Consider the following 19739-nt stretch of genomic DNA (forward strand, 5'->3'; position numbering starts at 1 on the left):
GTGAGCTGTGATTGTGCCACTGCACTCCAGCCTGGGTGACAGAGTGACTCCCTGATGCCAACAAGCAGCCTTGCAGAAACAGGACATGGAACTGGAGAAGTCCAGACTGTTCTTGCTGCCAGCTTGAGCCCAAGGGTTAGGGATGGGGAGTCTGTGCTGTGCATATGGGTTCTAACTCTCTCTGTTTCCCTGGTCTCAAAAAAATAAAAAATGCTGGCTGGGCACGGTGGCTCATGTCTGTAATCCCAGCACTTTGGGAGGCTGCGGCAGGCAGATCACAAGTTCAGGAGTTCAAGACCAGCCTGGCCAACATGGTGAAATCCCATCTCTACTAAAAATACAAAAATTAGCAGGGCATGGTGGCAGATGCCTGTAATCCCAGCTACCTGGGAGGCTGAGGCAGGAGAACTGCTTGAACCCGGGAGGTGGAGATTGCAGTGAGCTGATACCCTGCCACTGCACTCGAGCCTGGGTGACAGAGCGAGACTCCGTCTCAAAAAAAAAAAGGCTAGCTTTCTGGGTCTACTCTCTGTTCCACTGTGAGCCCTTTAAGGGTTAGAGCCTGATGATACTGACATAATAACCCACATAATGGGCGCTGAAAATTTCTTTGTTCCTGTCCAACCTGCAGGTAACTTACTACTTCCAGTCAATATGCCGACCTTAGATGCTCCAGAAGACAGGCGGAGAAAATTTAAGTACTGCGGCAAAGATGCATCTGTGAGTATAAAACACCTACCTGCTTCTATCGGGGGCCAGTGCAATCTGCATAGAAAATGGGGTGAAGAGACCAGGCACGGTGGCTCATGCCTGTAATCCCAACACTTTGAGAGGCTGAGGCAGGTAGATCACGAGGTCGGGAGATTAAGACCATCCTGGCCAATATGGTGTAACCCTGTCTCTACTAAAAATACAAAAACTACCTGGGCGTGGTGGCATGCACTTGTAATCCCAGCTACTTGGGAGGCTGAGGCAGGAGAATTGCTTGAACCCAGGAGGTGGAGGTCGCAGTGAGCTGAGATCATGCCACTGTACTCCAGCCTGGGCTACAAGAGAGAAACTCCATCTCAAAAAAAAACCAAAAAACAAAAAAAAAATAGGGGAAGATGGGGAGTGGTGGTGGTGGTGGAGAGATGGGTTGATAAGGCAAATATAGCAAAAGATTCTTTAGATAGATGCCTAGGTGTTTCCCTGAATCAACCTTTCAACTTTTCTGTATGTTTGCTATTTTCATCATAAAATATTAAAGGTGGGGAAGACAAAAGCATGTGGACTTAGGAGCCAGACAACTGTGGAATCAAATCAAAGTTTCCATGGAATCTTGCAATTATTTAATTTCAGAACCCCAGTTTCTTCATCCATAAAACAGGGCTGCTTAGCTGGGCTGTGGTGGCTCATGCCTGTGTTCCCAGCACTTTGGGAGGCCAAGGTGGGAGGATCGCTTGAGGACAGGAGTTCTAGATGAGCCTGGGTAACATACCAAGACCTCCAACTCTACAAAAACACAAAACCAGCCAGGTGTGGTGGCAGGTACCTGTAGTCTCAGCTACTCTGGTGGCTGAGTCGGGAGGATTGCTTGAGCCCAGGATTTCAAGGCTGCAGTGTACTGTGATTGCACCACTGCACTCCAGTCTGGGTGACAGAGCCAGACCCTGTCTCTAAAACAAAACCAAACCAAAAAACTAGGCTGGGCTGGGCGTGGTGGCTCACGCCTATAATCCCAGCACTTTGGGAGGCTGAAGTGGGCAAATCAGTTGAGGTCAGGAGTTCGAGACCAGCCTGGCCAATGTGGTGAAACCCCGTCTGTACTAAAAATACAAAAAATTAGATGGGCGTGGTGGCGGAGGCCTGTAATCCCAGCTGCTTGCGGGGCTGAGGCGGGAGAACTGCTTGAACCTGGGAGGCGGAGGTTGCAGTGAGTCGAGATTGTGCCACTGCACTCCAGCCTGGGCAACAGTGCAAGACTTTTTTTTGAAAAAAACAAAAAACCAGGCCGCTATTTATTTCCAAGGGGCTGGATGGCTTCCCCAGGGGCCAGTATACAGGTGTTTACAGCTGCTCATGTCAATGAGGCTTACCAAAGAGCTAAAATGTCAGCATGTAGGTATGGCCAACAAGCATGCCTTGTAGAAATAGGACTTGGAACTGAGAATTCCAAGCTGTTCTTGCTGCCAGGTTGAGCCCAAGGGCTGGGGACGGTGGTGGGGGGTGGGGGAAGGGTCTGTGTTGTGTATATGGATTCTAACTCTCACTCAGCTTCTTCGGTAGCATAGTTTTGTGTTGCTAGCTCTGTCCTCCATCTCTTTTTATTTTTGCGATGAAGACTTGCTTCATAGTCCAGGTTGGAGTGCAATGGTGCAATCTCGACTCACTGCAACCTCTGCCTCCCAGGTTCAAGCGATTCTCATGCCTCAGCCTCCCAAGTAGCTGGGATTACAGGTGTGCGCCATTACACCTGGCTAATTTTTTGCATTTTTAGGGGGGACAGGGTTTTGCCATGTTGGCCAGGCTGGTCTCAAATTCCCAGCCTCAAGTGATCTGCCTGCCTTGGCCTCCCAACGTGCTGGGATTACAGGCATGAGCCTCTGCACCCAGCCCCCATCTCTGTATCTTGACTGGCATCATATCAGTTTAGCTCCACCTCGGGAATCCAAAAGCCTGATGAGGAGAATGAGGGAAGCACAGGGTCACAGCAGCCTGGTTAGGCCACCATCAGGAACAAAATCACTTTTTATTTTTTATTTTTATTTTTATTTTTTTGAGACTGAGTCTTGCTCTGTCACCAGGCTGGAGTGCAATGGTGTGATCTCGGCTCACTGCAACCTCCACCTCCTGGATTCAAGCAATTCTCCTGCCTCAGCCTCCCAGGTGGCTGGGACTACAGGTGCCTGCCACCACGCATGGCTACTTTTTTGTGTGTGTTTTGGTAGAGATGGGGTTTCACCATGTCGGCCAGGATGGTCTCAGTCTCCTGACCCTCGTGATCCCCCTGCCTTGGCCTCCCAAAGTGCTGGGATTACAGGCGTGAGCCACCACGCCTGGCCCAGGAACCAAATCACTCTTACAATAACCTATTCCAACAAAGAAGCTGTCTGGCTTCCAGGACCACTACAGATAAAAGGAAATCAGTGAGAACAAAGGAATTGAGTCTTCACAGCAACAGGTAGGGCCTGCCAAAGAGAAGAGAGAAAGGCACAAAAGTGTTTACAGGGAAGACCTGCCTGTAATGTGATGTGATGGGCTCAGTGATTCCCAAAGATGTTCCTGCCTTGCCATATAATGCCACCATGACCCTTTGACGTTTTTTCCTTTTATTATTTGATACATGGTCTTGCTCTGTCATCCAGGCTGGAGTGCAGTGGCACGATCATAGTTGACCGCAGCCTCTGCCTCCCAGGCTCAAGTGATCCTCCCACCTCAGCCTCCCAAGTAGCACCATGCCTGGCTAATTTTTTATTTTTCTTTGTAGGGACAGGGTCTCACTAAGTTGGCCAGGCTGTTCTTGAACTCCTGAGCTCGAGCAGTCCTCCTGCCTTGGCCTCCCAAAGTGCTGAGATTGCAGGCATGAGCCACTGTGCCCAGTTGATGGCCCTTTTTCAAGCAAGAATTAAGTAGCTTAAGGAACAAAAAGTATCTAATACATGGTGACTTCTTTATAATTGTTCCGGAAATGTCTTCAGCCTAAACTCAGCTATCTAGAAAGGTTAAGTCATTTCCTCAGGATTCTTAATACTATAAAGTTTGAGTCATTAACTGGCAGAGCGCGAGAGAGCGCAAGCGCGAGCATGTGTTTTTTTAGAGGCAGGGTCTCACTCTATTTCCCAGTCTGGAGTGCAGTGGTACAATCATAGCTCACTGCAGCCTAGACCTCCCTGGCTCAAGGGATCCTCCCACCTCAGCCTCCCAAGTAGCTGGGACTACAGGTGCATGCTACTATGCCCAGCTAATTTTTTTTTGGTAGAAAAAGGGTCTTGTTATGTTGTCCGGGCTGGTCTGGAATTCCTGGCCTCAGTGATCCTCCTGCCTTGACCGCCCAAAGTGCTGGGATTACAGGCACGAGTTACCATGCCCAGCCTCATTTTAATTTTAATCTCCCTCAGTATGTAGTTTTGGAGATGAAGGCTTTAATGTCTTATAGACAGGTTTCATTAATAGTGGAAATGGGCCATGCACAGTTGCTCAGCCTATAATCTCAGCACTTTGGGAGACTGAGGCAGGTGGATCATTTGAGCTGAGGAATTCGAGACCAGCTTGGCCAACATGGAGAAACCCCATCTCTACTAAAAATCCAAAAATTAGCCAGGTGTGGTGGCAAATGCCTGTAATCCTGGCTACTTGGGAGGCTGAGGCACAAGAATGGCTTGAACCCCAGAGGCAGAGGTTGTAGTGTGCTGAGATCGTGCCACTGCACTCCAGCCTGGGTGAAAGGGTGAGACTCCATCTCAAAAAGAAAAATATATATATAAAAAATATATAATATATAAAAAATATATAATATATATTTATATTACATATAAATATTTGATATATTTATATATAATATATATTTGATATATATTATAATTATAATCAAATATATGATATATATTATAATTATAATCAAATATATATTTGATATATATTATATAATATATAAAATAATATATATTATTATATAATATATAAAATAATATATATTATTATATAATATATAAAATAATATATATTATATAATATATAAAATAATATATATTATTATATATATAAAATATATATATAGTGGAAATGATCAGGGTGTCTAGGACATGGGCAGTCCCCCAGTTGTCCCCAGCACCACCTATCGTAGCCACCACTGAAAAGGCCTGGGCACATTCAGGAAGCAGCCATACTCTTCAAGAAATCATCAGTGTCATTGAAGATGTGTTCAGACTTAGGGCAATGGGATGCTTTGCTGAAGTGTTTTTACAGCTGAGAATCCCGGCCTGTCAAGGTTGTACATGGTCTTGCTTTATTTTGGAAGGAAGATCAAATTATTTTCTAGACGTGGTGTAAGAGAAAAGAGGAGGTCAACAGAACTGAGATGATTTACTAATTGTGTGACCTGAACTCTTCCAGCCTATTGTATCTGTGAAAATGAAATTGGATGATTTGAAACATGTTTGACAGACTAAATGTGGCATCCTCCCTCCTGGTTCTATATGTGGTGACATCCCCACTCCCGGTTCTAAATGCTCCAATTTCTTTTCCTCACTAGCTGAGGCGACAGCAGAGGATGGCGGTCAGCCTGGAGCTCCGAAAGGCCAAGAAAGATGAACAAACCTTAAAGAGAAGGAATATCACGAGCTTCTGCCTTGACACACCTGAAAAAACAGCCAAAGGGGTGGCGGTCAGTACGTAGTGTTTAGAGTAGTCTTGGGCAAAATATGTTCTTAGCAAGTGTCTCTGGCTGGATAATGTTTAATGAATTCAGAACTTGCAAACTGTTTTTGGCCTTTTAAAGAAAGGAGTGAAGAGATTATGGTTTGAGCTAAACTGCCTTTGTGAAAAGGCTAATGGCCGTTACTCCTATGGCTCTGAGTCTGTGGAATCGACGTTCTAGTGTGGGATGGAGAAGGTGCTATTTTATTTTACTTTTTAATTTTTTTTTAATTTTTATTTTTTGAGACAGGGTCTCACTCTGTCACCCAGGATAGAGTGCAGTGTCACAGTCAGAGCTCATTGCAGCCCTAACCTTCCTGGGTTCAAGTGAGCCTCCTGCCTCAGCTTCCAGAGTATCTGGGGCTACAGGCACTCACCACCATGCCTCGTGAATTTTTGTATTTTTTATAGAGACAGGATTTTGCCATGTTGCCCAGGATGGTCTTGAACCCCTGGACTCAAGTGACCTGCCTGCCTCAGACTCCCAAAGTGCTTACAGGTGTGAGCTACTGCACCTGGCCAAAAGTGATATTTCTAATTGAAAATTTACTTGCTACCCCTAAGCCTGAAAACCGAGGAAATGAGAGTGGGTGAAGGTTACTTCTCAGCCCCAACCTCATTAAATGCAGATCCTAGGTTGACTTCAAGGTTAGTCCGGTTTCTGTGAATACCGAATGCCTTGACCAGGAAGTTTTCCTTCTTAGCACCTCAATAATAGCGTCTTTATATTCTTTTGGAGTACACCACTGTCTATCCTACCTTAACCACCCACATGCACCCTTTTTTACCCTGCTCAGCTTAGGGCTTGCAGAGGGCAGAGACTGCTTCCATTTTTGTCAAGTGGGTGGGTCCTATGACACATTCCCATTCATCAATGAAATGTGTAGTCATTCTCTGAATTGCACAGGAGTCCGAACTATATCTCTAATTAGCTTCATTGGTTTGGAGCAGTCCCTAGAATCCCCCCATCCAAGGAAGGTATGAAACAAAAGGAAAAAAAGGCCAGGCACAGTGGCTCATGCCTATAATCCTAGCACTTTGGGAGGACAAGGCGAGTGGATCACCTGAGGTCAGGAGTTTAAGATCAGCCTGGCCAACACGGTGAAACCCCATCTCTACTAAGAATACAAAAAATTAGCTGGGCGTGGTGGCGTGCACCTGTAATCCCAGCTGCTCAGGAGGCTGAGGCAGGAGAGTCACTTGAACCTGGGAGACGGAGGTTGCAGTGAGCCAAGATCATGCCACTGCACTCCAACCTGGGTGACAAAGGGAGACTCCATCTCAAAAAACAACGACCAAAAAAAAAAAGGTGTTTGTTTTCTGGTTTTGTTTTGTTTTGTTTTTTTAAGACAGAATCTCACTCTGTTGCCCAGGCTGGAGTGCAGTGGTACGATCTTGGCTCACCGCAACCTCCACCTCCTGGGTTCACGCCATTCTCCTGCCTCAGGCTCCCGAGTAGCTGGGACTACAGGTGCCCACCACCACACCCGAATAATTTTTTGTATTTTTAGTAGAGATGGTGTTTCACTGTGTTAGCCAGAATGGTCTTGATTCCCTGACCTCATGAACCGTCTGCCTCAGCCTCCCTAAGTGCTGGGATTACAGGTGTGAGCGACCGCACCCGGTGTATTAGCATATTTTTTTAAAGAAATGAAGGTATAATTCACATCAAAATTCACTCTTTACCTAACCAGTGGTTTCTAGTATAGTCACAAAGTTGTGCAACCATTGCCACTAGCTAATTCCAGAACCTATTAATCAACTCAAACAGAAACTCCACACTCATTCAGGAGTCACTCCCCATTCCTCATCCCCCACCGTCTCTGCAAACACTAGTCTACCTTCTGTCTCTCCGGAACGACTCTTCTAGACATTCCCTATAAATGCAATCACACAACATGTGAGCTTTTGTGTTGAGCTTTTATGTTTTCAAAGTTCATCCATGTTCTAGCATGTATCAATACGTCATTCCTTTTGGGCAGAATGACATTCTGTTGTATGGAGAGAGCACATTTAGTTTATCCATTTATTTGTGAGATGGAGTCTCACTCTGTCACCCAGGCTGGAATGCAATGGCACAATCTTGGCTCACTGCAACTTTCGCTTCCCGGGATCGAGCCATTCTCCTGCCTCAGCCTCCTGAGTAGCTAGGACTACAGGCTTGTGTCACCCGCTAATTTTATATTTTAGTAGAGACGGGGTTTCCCCATGTTGGCCAGGCTGGTCTCGAACTCCTGACCTAAAGCAATCCGCCTGCCTTGGCCTCCCAAAGTGCTGGGATTACAGGCGTGAGCCACCGCGCCTGGCCTGTTTATCCATTTATTTGTTGGGAGACTTTTGAGTTGTTTCTACTTTTTGGTTATGATGATGAGTGCTGTTATTAACATCCTGTGTACAAGTTTTTGTGTGGATGGGTGTCTTTAGTTCCACTGAGAATAACTGGGTTATGTACTAAGCCTGTTTCACTCTTTGTGGTAGGCTATATCATGGCACCCCAAGCGTCTGCATCTTCTAATACCCAAACCTGTGAATGTTACTCTATGAAAAAAGGGATGTAGCAGATGTGATTAAGTTAAGAATTTTTGAGATAGAGAGGTGATCCTGAATTATCTGGGTAGGCCTGGCATTCAACGATTCTTATAAGAAGAGCAATGTGATGACAAAAGCAGATGCCGGGCACGGTGACTCATGCTTATAATCCCAGCACATTGGGAGGCTGAGGCAGGAGGATCACTTGAGCTCAGGAGTTCAAGACCAGCCTGGCCAACATGGTGAAACTGCATCTCTATGAAAAATATAAAAATTAGCCAGGCCTGGTGGCTCACACCTATAATCCCAGCATATTGGGAGGCTGAGGTGGGTGGATCACTTGAAGTCAGGAGTTGAAGACCATCCTGACCAACATGATGAAACGCCGTCTCTACTAAAAATATAAAAATTAGGTGGGTGTGGTGGCATGCGCCTGTATTCCCAGCTACTTGGGAGGCTGAAGCAGGAGAATAGCTTGAGCAGTGACTTGAGATTGTGCCACTGCATTCCAGCCTAAGTAACAGAGCGAGACTGTCCCCGCCACCAAAAAACAATTCAAGTCCTTTGTCCATTTTTAAGTCAAATTATTTTTTATTGATTATATATTCTAGATATTAAACCTTATAATTCCTAGGTATTTATATATTCTAATTGATATTAAACCTTAGCAGATATGACTTGCAAATATATTCTGTTCTGTGGGTTGTCTTTTCATTTTCTTGATAGTATCCTTTGAAGCATAAAGGTTTTTAATTTTGAAGAAGTCTAGTTTATTTTCTTGGTTGTGTTTTAGGCATCATATCTAAGAATTCATTGCCTAATCCAAGGTCACAAAGATCTACATCTATAATTTCTTTCTAAGAGTTTATAATTTTAGCTCTTACTTTTAGGCCTTTGAGCCATTTGGAGTTAATTTTTGTAAATGGTGAGAGTAGGAGTCCAACTTTGTGCTTTTGCACGTGATATATAGTTGTACCAGTACAATTATTTGGTGAGACTATTTTCTACCCATTGAATTGTCTTGGTACCTTTGTCAAAAAATCAATTGACCATGAATGTGGGGATTCATCTGTGGACTCTCAGTTCTCTTCCGTTGATCTATATGTTTATCTTTATGTCATGAAAGGTTTGACTACTGTAGTTTTGTGGTAAGTTTCAAAATTGGCAAGGATGAGTCTTTCAGATTTGTTCTTTTTTCAATATAATTTTGGCTCTTCTGGATCCCTTGTATTTCCATATGAATCTTAAAATCAGTTTGTCAATTTCTACAATAAAGACAGCTCTGATTTTTATGGAGATTGCATTGAACCTATGGAAAGGAGTCATTGAACTTATAAGGTTGGAGTATTGCCATCTTAACAATGTTAAGTCTTCCAGTCCATGAACATGGGATACCTTTTCATTTCTGTTCTCCTTATTTTTTTATTTTTTATTTTTACAGTTTGCAGCATATAACTCTTGGATTTCTTTTGATAAATTTATTACTAAGCATTTTATTCTTTTTATGTTGTAAATTAAATTGCTTTATTTTGATTTTTGATCACTACTAGTGTTTAAAGATACAATTAATTTTTGTATATCAATTCTGCAACCTAGCTGAATTTATTAGCTCTAGCCTTTTTGTGTAAATTCCTTAGGATTTTCTACATATAAGATGATGTCACTTGCAAATCGTTTGATTTCTTCCTTTCCAATCTGGATGCACTTTATTTGTTGCCTAATTAATGCATCTGGAACTTCCAATGCCATGTTGGATAAAAGTGAAAAGAGCAGCATCCTTGTCTTATTCCTGATCTTGGGGGAAACCTTTTAGACTTTCACCATTAAGTGTGAGGCTACCTCTGAGTTCTTTGTAGATGCCTTTATCAGAATGAAGAAGTTTCCTTTTATTCCAGTTTGTTGAGTGGTGTTTTTAAATTATGGAAGTACATTGAATTTTGTTAAATGTTTCTTCTGCATTGAGATTATCATGTGGGTTCCCCCCCTTTATTAATACAGGGTACTATGTTGATTTTTTTCACATGTTAAATTCACTCCTGAATTCGTGAGTTCAAATCCTAATTCATCATGATGGACCAATATGTTGAACATATGTTTCAAAAGTTTATGCATTCAGTTTCCTCCTATTTTGTTGAATTTCTGCATCAGTAGTTATGAGGGATATTAGTGTATACTTATCTTGTAATATCCTTGGTTTGGTATCAGAGTAATACTAGCCTCAAAGAATGAGTGAGAAATTTTTTTTGTAAAGTTGGTAAAGTTTTTTTTTCTTTTTTTTTTTCTTTGAGATGGAATTTCACTCTTGTCACCCAGGCTGGAGTGCAAAGGTGCGACCTTGGCTCACTGCGCCTCAGCTTTTTGGCCTTGATGCTTTCTGATAAGAAATCAGCTGTTAATCTTATTGACGCTTCGTACATGAATTGCTTCTCTTTTGCTGGTTTCAATGTTTTTGATTCTATAGTTTTGGCTTTCAACAGTTAGATTATAAATGTTTGGATCTTGGAATTTATTCTATTTGGAGTTCATTGAGCTTTTCGGATGTGTAGATTAATTATTCTATTGGATTTGGGAATTTCTTTGGCCATTATTTCTTTAAATATACTTTCTGCCTCTTTCCCTCTTCTCCTTCCTATTCTGCATTTGTTGGTATCCTTGATGATGTCCCACAGATCTCTAAAGATCTGTCAATTTTCATCTTCAGTCTCTTTTGTGTGTTATCTTCCTCAGATGGGATAATTGCAATTAGCCTATCTTCAGCTTCACTGCTGCTTTATTATGTCTGCTTAAATCTGCTGTTAAGCCCCTTTAGGGAAATTTTTTGTTTCAGTTATTCTCCAATTCCAGAATTTGTATCTGGCTCCTTCCAGTAACTGTTATCTGTTCACTGATAGTCTCTGTTTAGTGAGACACCGTTCTTGCACTTTAGTTCTTTAGTCATGGTTTAGTTCTTTGACTATATTTAAAATATTTGTCTAGTTCAACATCTGGTCTCCTCAGGGACTATTTCTATTGATTGCTTTTTTCACATATATATGTATATGTGTGTGTCACACTTTCTTTGCTTGTCTCATAATCTTTGTTGAAAACTAGTCATTTAAAATAGTGTAACAATTCTAGAAACCAGGTTTTCCATTGCCCCAGGGTTTGTTGTTGTTGCTGGGTGTGATTAGTAATTTCTGAATTAATTATCTAAAATCTGTATTTTTTGTGATGTGTGGCTGCTGAAGTGCCTGCTCAGTTTGCTTAGTGGTCAACTAATAATTAGAGATTCACTTTAACACTCGGAACCACAAGGAAAAGAACACTCAAATTTTGCCAAGAAGCTCTATGTTGGGGGTATGCTTTCACCACTCAGCCAAGTAGTTGACAATTCTGCCATAAGCCTCTACGTCCTGTTTGCACAGAGCCTCAGGGTCAGTGAGAGGTAAGAGCTGAGGGTCTTAGGGGTGTGTGTGTGTGTGTGTGTGTGTGTTTAAAGCATATGCATAGCCCTACACATAATATTCCTTTCAAGTTTTTTTTGTTAGCCTGTTTATCCCAAGTCTTATTCAACCTCTTAGGTAGCTGTGAAGTTAAACAACTTCCTCTGTTTTCAACATGTATTCTTAGGGAAAAGCCTTTTCATACTGAGTAAGCTCTGAGTCAAAGTAGTCTGTAAGTGGGATCTTTCAGGGAATGACCAGACAGATCAAATAATAATTTTCTGGGAATGAGGCTCCAAAGGAGCACCTACCTATTTTGCCTCTTCTGGTGGCTGTGAGGCTGTTGTTTTTCACAATGATTGTGGACTGTTGGTTTTCAAGACTACCATGGAGCTGAGGGTGGGTGGGAATAGGGCAAGTCAAAATGCCACAAAGCTCTCATGATTCTTACTGCGATTCAGTTGTCTTTCTTGGATAAACACTTCCTGGCTTGAATAAAACAATTGGCCGCCAGCCTTTGGTCAATTTCTACCGTGCTGAAAAAGTTGATTCTATTTTTGTCAGTTTTCTCATTGCCCCTATGGAGGAGATCATTTTTTGGACGTCCTTAGTCTGCCATTTTGTTTTGTGTTCACTAGCATGTTCTTACTGCATGGGATAATAATGTTCTGGGGATCCAAGTAATGACAGGAATTACTTCTCCCCTAAGCGTGGGAAGGGTCACACAGATCTGTGAGATCTATGGACTATATTCTCCCCTCCCCAAATATAGAACAGCTTGCAAGATGGGACATCCTGTTCAAGCCAGGCTGTTTTAATCAGATGGACGATGGCTAGAGTAAGTGATGTTTACAGTTCATTTTGGCAGAGAATCTGACGTGAAATGTGTCTCTTCTTGCAGGTCAGCCTCAATCTGGGTGAAATAATCAAAGGTGTGAATAGCTCAGATCCAGTCCTATGTTTCCAGGCCACCCAGACAGCCAGGTATCTCCAAACAGACTTCTGCTGTTGCAGGTTCATAGTTAGCAATGAGCGCCAGTGGTGACTAGAGCTCCAGTGGCCTATTTGGTTCCTTGGCATTGGCAACATGCCCGTAAAACACAAGAAAAGGCTAGCCCGTCTAAAAGACAAAATTGCTATTCTACACTGTCCTTGAGGGCAATTTAAAAGGTACGATGTGTTGTCAGAGATGAATTGCTTAATTTACATTGGCCTCTACAGAAATTTCATCTTGTAGATAATACCTTAAAGGGGAAAATGTTGGTTTACCACTGAAAAATGCTATCGGCTGAACACTAGGATGTTAAGTAGCTCCAGCCCAGCTATGTGGCTCATCTGATAGTTAGGAATGCCAAGAACACGTATAAAAGGAGGTTTTCTTTTTTTCTCTTTTGAGACGGAGTCTCACTGTCACCCAGGCTGGAGTGCAATGGTATGATCTTGGCTCGCTGCAACCTCTGCCTACTGGGTTCAAGTGATTCTCCTGCCTCAGCCTCCAGAGAAGCTGAGATTACAGGCGTGCACCACCACACCCAGCTAATTTTTGTATTTTTAGTAGAGACGGGATTTCACCATGTTGGCCAGGCTGGTCTCCATCTCCTGACCTCCTGACCTCAAGTGATCTGCCCACCTTGGTCTCCCAAAGTACTGGGATTTGTGTGAGCCATTGCACCTGGCCTAAAAGGAGGTCCTCAATACCTCCCTCACATGACCTCCCCCTCCCCACCCTCTCTTTGATTGAACAGGAAAATGCTATCCCAGGAAAAGAACCCCCCTCTGAAACTGGTCATTGAAGCGGGCCTCATTCCCAGGATGGTGGAGTTCCTGAAGTCATCACTTTACCCCTGCTTGCAGTTTGAGGCTGCCTGGGCCCTGACCAACATTGCTTCGGGGACTACGGAGCAGACTCGAGCCGTGGTAGAAGGGGGAGCCATCCAGCCCTTGATCAAGCTCCTGTCTTCCCCCAACGTGGCTGTGTGTGAACAGGCAGTGTGGGCTCTTGGTAATATAGCCGGTGAGACTCTCCCCTTAGTGGGCTAAGAAGACGGGGGGCCAGGTGTGTAGGACACCGTAAGGGTTCTTTGGGTGGTGGGGTATACTCGATGTCCCAGAACCCCTTGCCATGTAAATACCCAGAAGTGCTGGCAAGGGTACAATGAGCTGTTGGAAAACTCAAAGCCAGGCCAGGCACGGTGGTTCATGTCTGTAATCCCAGCATGTTGGGAGGCCAAGGCGGACGGATAACTTGAGGTCAGGAGTTCAAGACCAGCCTGGCCAACATGGTGGAACCCCATCTCTACTAAATATACAAAAAGTAGCCGGGCGTGGTGGCGCGTGCCCTGTAGTCCCAGCTACTCTGGAGGCTGAGGCAGGAGAATCACTTGAACCTGGGAGGAGGAGGTTGCAGTGAGCAGAGATCATGCCACTGCACTCCAATGTGGGCAGCAGAGGGAGATTCTGTTTCAAAACACCAAGAACCCTCAAATCCAAGTTTAGAGGGCAAATATTGTAGCTGAAACAGGATGATACAATGTATACAGAAGTCAAAGGCTAACTAGAGACATCTGCCAACACCAGGGTCCTACAGCCTCAGGGCTTAGCGGCTTCAAGAACAAGTCTGTGGCTTATGCAGTATGGGAGTTTATGACAGACCCTTACAGAACTCGGGTCCCCAGAAGGACTCTGCCTTCCGTGGAAGCTGCTAAGGGAACGTGCCAAAACAAACAAACAAACAACAACAACAACAAAAAACTCCTTGGTTTGGGCTAACAAGCCTTCCCTGAAAGTGGAATCCTAAGACCACCTTTCTGAATGTGGTACTCGATGCTGTTTCCTGCATGGTGTAGTGAATTAGTGCTGTAGGGTTGGAAGCCCCCAGAGTCTTTTTTTTTTTTTTTGGAGACGGAGTCTTGCTCTGTCGCCCAGGCTGGGGTGCAATGGCCGGATCTCAGCTCACTGCAAGCTCCGCCTCCCAGGTTTATGCCATTCTCCTGCCTCAGCCTCCCGAGTAGCTGGGACTACAGGCACCCGCCGCCTCGCCCGGCTAGTTTTTTGTATTTTTTTAGTAGAGACGGGGTTTCACTGTGTTAGCCAGGATGGTCTAGATCTACTGACCTCGTGCTCCGCCCGTCTTGGCCTCCCAAAGTGCTGGGATTATAGGCTTGAGCCACCGCTCCCGGCCCCAGATTTTTGACTGACATTAATCCAGTGACTTTCTAGGGAAAACTCAATTAGGTCCCTCAGGATTTTGACAAAGTAAGATCAGCCAACTATTAGCATTTTCAAGTTCACAGAAGCAACAACCCCCTGTGACTGAGTCATCAGAAACGGTATGATTAGACCTCCAAGGACTCCACATACTGGAATTCACAAACAGAATATAAAATGACCACTAAAAGAAAACAAAAAAATGTTTGCAGAGGCTTTGGCATAGTGGTTCATGCCTTTAATCTCAGCACTTTAGGAGGTAGAGGTGGGAGGATGACTTGAGCCCAGGAGTTTAAGACCAGCCTGGGCAATGTAGTGAGACCTCATCTCTACAAAAAATAAAAGTATTCGCCAGGCGCATAGTGGTGTGTGCCTGTACTCCCAGCTACTCAGGAGGCTGAAGTAGGAGGATTGCTTGAGTCCTGGAGGTCGAGGCTGTAGTCAGCTATGATCGCACCACTGTACTCCAACCTGGGCAACAGAGTGAGATCCTATTTCCTCCTCCCCTGAACCCCCCCCCACCAAAAAAATAACAACAAAAGTTGCATAAGGAAAAAGTACCTATTAGAGAAGTTGTCTCTCATTTCGCTTAGTGCAGTAAAGTGGGCGAGACTGGATGGTACAATGTGACTCCTTGCCTTGATGGATGATGAATACAAATAGAGACTTCTAGGGTCTAAAATTGTTATCCTAGCTAAGGTAGCCAATGGCTGGTCACCAGCACCAACAGATCCCCAGACTTTGTTCTGAGTTGCATTGGAAGTTACTGCCCTGTGCCAAGGCCTTCTGGGAAGACAACTTGGCCTGCACCAGCCTTCGTCTTCCTGAGAACCATGCTGTGAGATGCCACCAGCCCACCTTGGCTGAGTTGGCTGGCTCTACTATGCCCACAGCCTCTGCTTCTAGCAGTTGCTGCTGTGTGATGCCTGCCTGTTACATCAGGACTATCCACCCACCAGCCACGCCAGAGATCCAGAATTTAGTACGTGGCTATACTACCTACTTGCTAAACCTGGGAATGAGGTTTTATCTCTTGCCCTTTGCACGCTCTTAAAAAATTAGTCGCCCACTTCAGGATTGTCTTTGTTCTCTCTCTGAATGTCACATTCTGATCTATTTGTAGGTGACGGCCCAGAGTTCAGAGATAGCGTCATCTCCAACAATGCCATCCCACAACTGCTAGCCTTGATTTCACCCACCCTACCGGTGAGTGTCTTTTTCTTTCTTTTTTTTTTTTTTTTGAATTAAAATTCTAATTTTAATAGAGATGGGGCCTCACTGTTCTGTCCAGGCTGGTCTTGAACTCCTGGCCTCAAGCAATCCTCCTACCTCGGCCTCTCAAAGTTCTGGGATTATGCGCGTAAGCCACAGTACCAAGCCAAGGGAATGTCTTTAAATGAGAGAGAACCTCGTTAGGTAACAAATTCTAATGTTGGGAAATTGGGAAGTACTTCCAAATCAATGCTAGATCATGTGGCTGCTGCCTGGCCTTTTAGGACCTTATAAACAAGGTTCAGGGCTGGGCATGGTGGCTCATGTTTGATTCCAGTGCTTTCTAGGCCAAGGCAGAAGGATCACTTGACACCAAGAGTTCAAAACCAACCTGGCAACATAGTGAGACCCTGCTTCTAAATAAAAAAAATAGCTGAGCATGGTGGTGCATACCTGTAGTCTCAGCTACGCAGGAGGCTGAGGTGGGAGGATTGCTTCAGCCCAGGAGATGGAGGCTGCAAAGAGCTAAGATCACACCACTGCACTCCAGTCTGGGTGACAGATTGAGACTCTGTCTCTTAAAAACAAAAACAAAAACAAACCAATAATAACGAGGCTTAGGACTGAGTATCATTTTAGGTAAAGATTGACTCAGCTCTGTCTTTTGGTGCCTGTAGCACTGATCCTTCTCTTTGAGGCATTGGAAGAGGCTTACAAGCTTACCATCTTGCAAAATAGATGACTGAAATCTCCATTCTAGGGTCACAGTTTAGCATATGTGCCTAGTGTTCCATTATTGGAACGCTAAGCTGTGGGAGTTATTTATATATCCTACTGCTCATGGTCATTGCCAAGGTCTGCGTTTTCACACACAAAAATGTGTAACCTCCGGCTTAAATGGGTTGTCTCCCTGGTTCTGTTCATGGGGAACAGGATCTTCTTTTGAGGCTTAGAGTCAAGGTTGGTTGATTGTGGTTATTGATTGAAGAGGACTTCTGGTTTAGGAACTGGGCTCTAGGTTTGCCTCAAACAAAAATGAAAAGAAGCCAGAGGACTATGTTCAAAACCTTCAGCTGGGCACAGTGGCTTACGCCTGTAATCCCAGCACTTTGGGAGGCTGAGGTGGGTGGATCACCTGAGGTCAGGAGTTCGAGACCAGCCTGACCCAATATGGCGAAATCCTATGTCTACTAAAAATAAAAAAACTAGCCAGCCATGGTGGCATGTGCCTGTAGTCCCAGCTGCTTGGGAGGCTGAGGCAGGAGAGTTGCTTGAACCCAGGAGGTGATGGTTATAGTGAGCCAAGATCGTGCCACCGTGCTCCAGCCTGGGCAATGGAGCAAGACTCCGTCTCAGAAACCTTCAAGATGGGAGAAAAATCTGACATAGTGGAATCAAAAAAAGACTAGCCATGACTGAGAGAGTTTAAGTAGAGAACACTTAAGATGGCAAGCAGGAAAAGGGCTTAGACACCTTCCTGCAGGCAACAAGGAGGCTTTGGAGGATTTTGAGGCAAGGGAGTCAAGTGGTCTGATGTTTCAGAAAGGTTCTTCTGGCTGCCGGCTGTAGAATTATATAGCAGAGGGAGGCTGGGTGCGGTAGCTCACGCCTGTAATCGCAGTACTTTGGGAGGCCGAGGTGGGTGGGTCAAGAGATCAAGACCATCCTGGCCAACATGGTGAAACCCCGTCTCTACTAAAAATACAAAAATTAGCCTGTCTAGTGGCACACATCTATAGTCCCAGCTACTCGGGAGGCTGAGGCAGGAGAATCGCTTGAACCTGGGAGGCAGAGGTTGCAGTGAGCTGAGATTGTGCCACTGCACTCCAGCCTGGTGACAGAGCAAGACTCCATCTCAAAAAAAAAAAAAAAATTATATAGCAGAGTGGACCTGAAACAGGTGGGTCTGGGACGTAACCATCCTAGATGTGAAAGGGAGACAGCTAGAAGCCAGAATGCCCATAGGTTTCAGGTTAGATTGTTCAGATGATTGTCTTCCTAGAGAAAGGGGAAAAGTACAGGAAAAAAAGAAATTGGAGCTTTCGTTGCAGGCGTGAAGTTGAGGCGAGTTAGAGACACCATTGCAGTAGAGTAGAATTGATAGATGTGTCCTGCTAGATGACATATGTGTATATGTCACCCAGCCAGGCAAGGTCAGTTGGGGCCAGGGGTCACAGACCTGACCTGGCTGGCTGCTTGTTTTGTAAATAAAGTTTTATCAAGCTGGGAGTGGTGTGGCGCTGTAGTCCCAGCTACTTGGGAAGCCAAGGTGAGAGGATTGCTTGAGTTTGAGGCTGCAGTGAGCTGTGATTGTACCACTGCACTCCAGCCTGGGTGACAGTGTGAGATCCTGTCTCTTAAAAAAAAAAAAAAAAAAAAAAAATTTACTGACATGCATTTTCATTTCGTACTGTCTGGGCTACAAGGACCATGGTGGTTGCCACAGAAGCCACAGGCTACAAATGTTTGCGATCTGGCCCTTTACAGAAAAAGCTTGCCAACCGCTGACCTAGAATGTGGGGAGAGCCTGGGACCCAGTCCTGTGGGCTCTAAGATTCTAAAGTCAGGCAGAACCTGCCAAAAAGACTGAGTAGAAACAGCTCATCATTTGGCCATAGAAAACCAGGCTTGGTGTCACAGTTGCCAAGAGAAGCTCTTTCTTTTCTTTTTAGTTTTTAGTGTGGTTTTTTTTTTTTTTTTTTTTCTTTGAGACCGAGTCTCGCTCTGTCACCAGGCTGGAGTGCAGTGGCATAATCTCAGCTCACTGCAACCACTGCCTCCCGGGTTCAAGTGATTCTCCTGCCTCAGCCTCCCAAGTAGCTGGGATTACAGGCACCTGCCACCATGCCTGGCTGATTTTTGTATTTTTAGTAGAGACGGGGTTTTACCATCTTGGCCAGGCTGGTCTTGAACTCCTGACCTCATGATCCACCGGCCTCGGCCTCCCAAAGTGCTGGGATTACAGGTATAAGCCACCGCGCCTGGCCAAGAGCTCCCTCGAAAGGGAAGGGCTGACTACTAACCACAGCTGAGAGGGACAGGAACTTTAGGACCAAGAAGCAGCTGCTTGAACCCGGGAGGCGGAGGTTGCAGTGAGCTGAGATTATGCCACTACACTCCAGCCTAGTGACACAGCGAGACTCCATCTCAAAAAAAAAAAAAAAAAAATTACATAGCAGAGATGGTGAAGCAGGTGGGTCTGGGACGTAGCCATCCTAAACATCCTAAAGAGCCTTTAGGTCCTAAAGTGCCTTTAGGACCAAGAAGCATTCTTAACCCCAAAGAAGGGTTAGAAACATGACTTAGAATGGCCTGAAGAACAACTGGAGGCCAGGCGCTCATGTCTGGAACCCCAGCACTTTGGGAGGCCGAGGTGGGAGGATCCCTTGAGCCCAGGAATTTGAGACCAGCCTGGGCAACATAGCAAGACTTTTCTCTACAAAAAGCATTCCTGCAGCCACAGCTACTCAGGAGGCAGTAGTAGGAGGATCACTTAGGCCTAGGAGGTTGAAGCTATAGTGAGCTATGATCATGGCACTGTGCTGCAGCCTGGGCAACACAGTGAGACCCTGTCTCAACAAATAACCCCAACTAGTTGAGAATTTGGGAGGTAGACAGTGAATACAGATGCCTCTTTGAGGGTGGACTCTGAAAGACAGAAGTAGGGTGATGGCTGAAAGGGCCAGAAAGGGGAGGGGCTGACAGTCCCAGAATGTTTCCTTACTGGTGGGAGTGATTTGGGGGCAGGGATGATTCTGGGCAGAATCTTTAAAGGCAAAAAGTAAGGGCCAGGTGTGGTGACTCAGGCCTGTCATCTCAGCACTTTGGGAGGCCGAGGTAGGAAGATCACTTGAGCCCAGGAGTCGAAGTCCAGACTGGGCAACATAGCAAGACCCCTGTCTCTACTGAAACTAAAACTAATAATTATAAAAGGCCGAAAGGGATGGGATCCAGAGGCAGAGTAGGAAGACC

General features: G+C 44.9%; 1 protein-coding gene across 1 annotated transcript in view; it reads left to right on the forward strand.

Annotated features, from left to right (window-relative positions):
- Window positions 1-614: 614 nt before the first annotated feature.
- KPNA7 (karyopherin subunit alpha 7) overlaps window positions 615-19739 on the forward strand; it is a 33486-nt gene continuing 14361 nt past the window's right edge. The window contains exons 1-5 of the mRNA XM_037990368.2: window positions 615-720; window positions 5234-5365; window positions 12250-12332; window positions 13094-13362; window positions 15679-15761. Coding sequence (XP_037846296.2) covers window positions 655-720; window positions 5234-5365; window positions 12250-12332; window positions 13094-13362; window positions 15679-15761 — 633 coding nt within the window. The 5' untranslated portion in view covers window positions 615-654. The remainder of the gene's footprint in view (window positions 721-5233; window positions 5366-12249; window positions 12333-13093; window positions 13363-15678; window positions 15762-19739) is intronic.

Source organism: Chlorocebus sabaeus, chromosome 28, assembly GCF_047675955.1.
Source record: "Chlorocebus sabaeus isolate Y175 chromosome 28, mChlSab1.0.hap1, whole genome shotgun sequence".
In the NCBI taxonomy this organism is placed as follows: domain Eukaryota; kingdom Metazoa; phylum Chordata; class Mammalia; order Primates; family Cercopithecidae; genus Chlorocebus; species Chlorocebus sabaeus.